Source organism: Nilaparvata lugens, chromosome 7 (assembly GCF_014356525.2).
Source record: "Nilaparvata lugens isolate BPH chromosome 7, ASM1435652v1, whole genome shotgun sequence".
In the NCBI taxonomy this organism is placed as follows: Eukaryota; Metazoa; Arthropoda; class Insecta; order Hemiptera; family Delphacidae; genus Nilaparvata; species Nilaparvata lugens.
The window spans coordinates 34,675,000-34,680,366 of NC_052510.1; the positions used below are offsets into that span (position 1 = coordinate 34,675,000).

The 5,367-nt window shown below is 31.9% G+C and overlaps 1 protein-coding gene across 1 annotated transcript; it reads right to left on the reverse strand.

Moving 5' to 3' along the window:
- Positions 1-297: 297 nt before the first annotated feature.
- LOC120352380 lies at positions 298-4,374 on the reverse strand. Its single transcript, XM_039432616.1, has 2 exons — positions 1,866-4,374; positions 298-901 (listed from the first exon to the last, which is right to left on the reverse strand). Exons 1-2 carry the CDS (start codon positions 2,097-2,099, stop codon positions 701-703), a joined length of 435 nt encoding a protein of 144 aa, XP_039288550.1. The 5' UTR covers positions 2,100-4,374; the 3' UTR covers positions 298-700.
- Positions 4,375-5,367: the final 993 nt, after the last annotated feature.

Sequence of the window (5,367 nt, forward strand, 5' to 3'; positions counted from 1 at the left end):
CAAATACTATTCTCCACATGATTATCTTCATTGCACAACTTCTCCCTTTAAGTATTGTAAGCATACTGATAAAAATAGATTGCTATATCTACAGTGAGTGTGTAGCGCTAACAGATAGGAGAGAATGCTGTAACAAGGTTGAGACCAACATGTGGTGCATGCTCTTGCGCGCAAGCAGAAACTATAAAATAGCTTCTCTTGTAATCGTACACTCATTGACTGCTCAGTTACAAGAGCAGTGAACTATTCTATTCTATTCTATTCTTGCATGAACAGTGTACTATTCTACATCTTCTACTTCTACATTCATTGACTGCTCAGTTACAAGAGGATCTATTCTTGCTATCTTGCATGAACAGTGTACTATTCTACATCTTCTTTGACATAACAAACAGGTGAGAATTAAAAACAATTTTCACAATATTACATTTTATTACTACAAGACATAGACATACACACATTAATTCATGCTTTAATAGTAAACTATGTCAGTGCGAAAAAATTACTCTTGTAAAAATTATTGCTTGATAATTTTCATCTCAGTCCATTTCACACTGATAGGCTTTACTATTAAAGCAGATTCTTTACAATTTCCATTGAATTTATGTATTTTCTCTGTAGTGAGGATATCAGAGTATCTTTTTGGGAGATACACCTCATGTGTTTTTCCTGAATGGGGCAGCGAGATTTTCATTAAAACTCAACATCTGTGCATGATTGAAGTCTCATGGACAGAGATGATGGGGAGTGGAATATCATCCTCCAATTCTCTCAGGGGGATCCATGGTTTGGGTGTGGGTTTATTTATAAGCCCAATGAAGTTGAGCGTGTGCTCCTCTTGTGCTGCTTGTTGGAGCAGTGGGGCGAGTGAGGAGTTCTCACCCTCATATGCACGTTGTTTCTGTTAAATGAAAATAAATCTATGATTAGTAACTTATTATAATTTGTTTCAGATTATCAACTACTTGTGATCAACAGATTATTGACATAATCTCAACTTGATATCATCAGATTGGCAAGACATTCTCTACACAAAGTGAGTAATAATATTTCTTGATTTCATAAAACAACATAGAACTTGCTCAATTCAAATGAACATATCAATTTCAATTCAATCATCATATTCATGAATTCAAATATACATCTTATTCAATTTTTAACTGAACTCTAATCATTTAATATCACAATGTGAATGCATGTGATGCGGAGAGATCTATTGGGAATTGGTTTTTCTCAGTAAAGTGAGAAATTTATCAGATAATAGCATGCTTTCAACCTAATCACTTCAAATAATTATATTTCTTGATTTCATAAAACAACATAGAAGTTGCTCAATTCTAATGAACATATCAATTTCAATGTAATCATCATATTCATGAATTCAAATATACATCTTATTCAATCTAACTGAAATCTAATCATTTAATATCACAATGTGAATGCATGTAATGTGAACAGATCTATTAGAAATTAGTTTTTCTCAGTAAAGTAAGAAATTTATCAGATAGTAGCATGTTTACAACCTAATCACCTCAAATAACTATATTTCTTGATTTCATAAAACAACATAGAAGTTGCTCAATTCAAATGAACATATCAATTTCAATGTAATCATCATATTCAAGAACTCAAATATACATCTCATTCAATTTTTAACTGAACTCAAATAATTTGATATCACAATGTGAATGCATGTAATGCGAAGAGATCTATTGGAAATTAGTTTTTCTCTGTAAAGTAAGAAATTTATCAGATGGTAGTTCTATAAAACAATAACATCAAATAATAGTTTCATCAAATAATAGTTTTTTATAAAGATTTAAATTGTCTGTTCACATTACATGTTGATATGTGAAATAACTAACCTTTGATTGTGTGAGAATACTATCCTCATCCTCCTCCCCGCTAACCACATCCTCGAACATCTTCCTCTTGAGCACCTGCTGGCGATTGCTTATGTTGTGGAGGGGCACGCGACATGGTGCCCAATCTACAGGTCTTGTTTGGGGTGGTGGTGTGTCCGGAACGATGATCTCCTCTGAATGATGCATGTTGATGTGAGTGGATGTGTGATACAGAAATGAAACTGATGAATCCATTGATTGCTACTTATATACTCATTCGTTTCTATCTTTCTGTTTTAGGTTGAGTGAGAGATAGTGCATTTTCCTGCTAAGCACACCCTTGACACACAAAAGCATTCTGACACATTCAGCAAGGTGCATTCAGAGATAAAAAATATCAAATCTCTCACAGCTCGCCGAACCTCGTCCTCTGCTTAGATTCTGCTTGTAAGTATTGAATTTAAAATTTAAAAAAATTACTGTTTTTCTCACAATGCACTAATATAAAATTTCTTATTTCCAGATATAATATCTTGAATAACAATATTTTGAATGTGAGAGCAATGTAATATCAAATCTACTCATTGATTTTCAATTAGCATCTCATAACTATGTAGAGATATTAAATTTCTTCATTAAGCTCTTTGATTTTACAGACTTTGAACGTACATTTTGAATGTAAGAACAATATAATATCAAATCTCCTCATTGATTTTCAAGTAACATCTCATAACTATGTTGAGTTGCTAAATTTCTTCTCAATATTATTGTGATTTTCATTATGCTCGTTGATTTCACAGAGTTCGAGTGTGGAATACTGCATAATCACTCCAGTCATCGAAGAGGAAAGACGTGTGAAGAACAAGTCTGACAGTTGGAGTTTAACCAGAGAGACAGTAGAGGACATCACATCATTCATCGCATGTAAGTATGATACAATTTTTACTTTATTTTTCTAATCATGATTTTTCAGAACTTACTTCTTTCCTGATAAATAAATACTACAATGCACTTATTCCTAACAAATCAATAATATCTGGATCCTGATTAGGAATTACTTCTACAACAGTGCATATTGTACAATATCCAGCTTGTTTTCCCACAACTTCTTCAACATTCATCTTTTCTTTTCCATTATAGCTCATCTTTTTATATATACAAAACGGAACGTGTATCACTTCTTCATACGGATTTTCAATAATATATTTGCAATATACACATTGCAGATATGATTTCTTGTGTAAAAAATACCCATTTATTGCAAAATAGTTTGCTCTATTAATAAATACCAAGAGCTTCAATGGTTCTGGACGATGGAAAGTTAAAACTCGTTCTTCATATTGTCATAGAATATTATTATCGAAATTCTCCTCTTTGCATGAAATATTATCTTGTTTGCGCCATCCACAATTCGGACTGCATCGTTCATGTTCCTTACTAGGATCGTCTGTGACAACCAATTTTCTAAATATACTGAACAAAACACACATTGAACAACGTCAGGTGCTCGCACAAATTTATAACCCTGTTTAGCCATATTTTGAGGTGACAACAGACTCAATTCTAATTTCCAACGTTTATCAAATGTCAATAACCTCAATCACATGAAAATCTGATCTTGAGATAACATTTTTGCACTGTACTTGCAGCTTGTCAAATCACAACTGATTTTAGATCAATGTTTACTTGTTTTTATATCTAATTCTGTGCCATAGTAATATATTCTTTGTTTGTTTTCAGCTCCCCGCTAGTAGCAGAGATGGACCACACCAGAGAACACAGGGTCAGAGGCATGAGTTCCCGAGCAATTCACCGTCGCATTTCCTTCGAAAATGTAGCTCCTGACATTGAAAATGTACTTGAAAACTCAAAAGCTTTTGTTTTTGAGATAATAAGAGAACACACTGCACGTTTCAAAGGATATGTGATATGGTTCTTAGTTTTAAATGTATTATTGTATAAGATGGTAGTTTTAGAATCAGAGGAATCCAAAGCTGTTTCATCCATTGTGAATCTGCATAGTTACTCCGCCATAGGCATAAACGTCTTGGATAACTATGAGCAGTTAAACAAACATTTTATGTTAGCAGTTAGGAAAATTTCAAGTTCGTTCAATAACTTCATTTGATTTGGTAATGGGTGGGTGTTGAAGAAGATTGACTCGCTTGATGTAAATGTGATTAGATATTATCCAATATACACAAGCAGTTTTATTCAAACACCCTAGTTCATCAAAGCTAAGAAATGTGTTATCAATGTCAAAAATCTTTCTGATAAAAAGTGTTTTCTGTGGAGTGTTCTAGCCTATTTTCACCAGAAACCAACAAATAACACAGGCTTAACCATGAAATATTTGAGTTAATTTCCCCACCACCGATCGGGACATAAAGAAATTTGAAATTCTTAATACAGACATCGCAATTCATGTTATTGCGACAACATGACTATATGATGTCACGTGGTACTTTAGTACCATCAAATATTTTAAAATGAACCAATGAATTTTAATAGAATTATAAAATGGAAAGAAGTTTAGACCTAGTCAAAGGATCAATCAACTTAAATCGAATATTATTAGCGATTAGGAGTAATAGTATTATCAAAAATGATAAGAAAACAGGCATAATTGTGATTCAACAACTATGAGAATCCATTAGCAGGATTAAAAAAATTATAAAGTGGCTTACTTATTATTGGCGGATTATAAAAAATAAAAGTTTGCATGAACATTGAGGTTAGAATTATATGTTTACATTTTAAATGAATCAGTCGATCTTGAATAAATCAATAATTATTAGAATCAATGCTGAGCGAATCAGCTGATCATTCGATCAACAAGTATAACAGGTTGAATTATATAAAATTTACTCACAAAGGATATATTATATATACTAAGGAAGGTTGATGTGTAGAAATACGGACAACTATTATTTCTGTATAAATATTTATTATAATCTAAAAAGCACAAAAAACCAAGAGTATACAAAACTCATATAAAAAACTAAATGTATTATCTATTATAATCGTATGTTACGATTTATTTATGAAATTAATTTAAGATAAACACTACATGTATTTATATAAAAACTTTTTTTTTATTCAATTTTTTCTATTATAAAGTTGAGGAAGCCCTGATTCCAAGGCGACCAATTGTATTGAGTTTATTAAATTGAAGGCCAATCAGAGAGTAGCTTACAAAATTGTTCTAGGAAGAGACAAAATTTTTAGGAAACCTCCTTCTTCTGGCTTAAGATCTCGACCTGAGAGGACGCACATAGAGTTTAGGGTTCTTTCTTCCTTTAAATTTTAAAAATTACCAAGCCAAACCCTTTTTAAATGTGAAATATTTGTATTGAATGTTAAATTATCTGTGAACTCAGTGTTGTTGAAGAGTTCGTAATTTATAATCAATTCCTATAAATATATCTTTAATTAGAAAAAGAAATCTATAAGAATCTGGACCACGCGCTAGCACAGCAGAGACGAAAGAAGCCTACCTAATTAATTATTGGAAATAATTAAT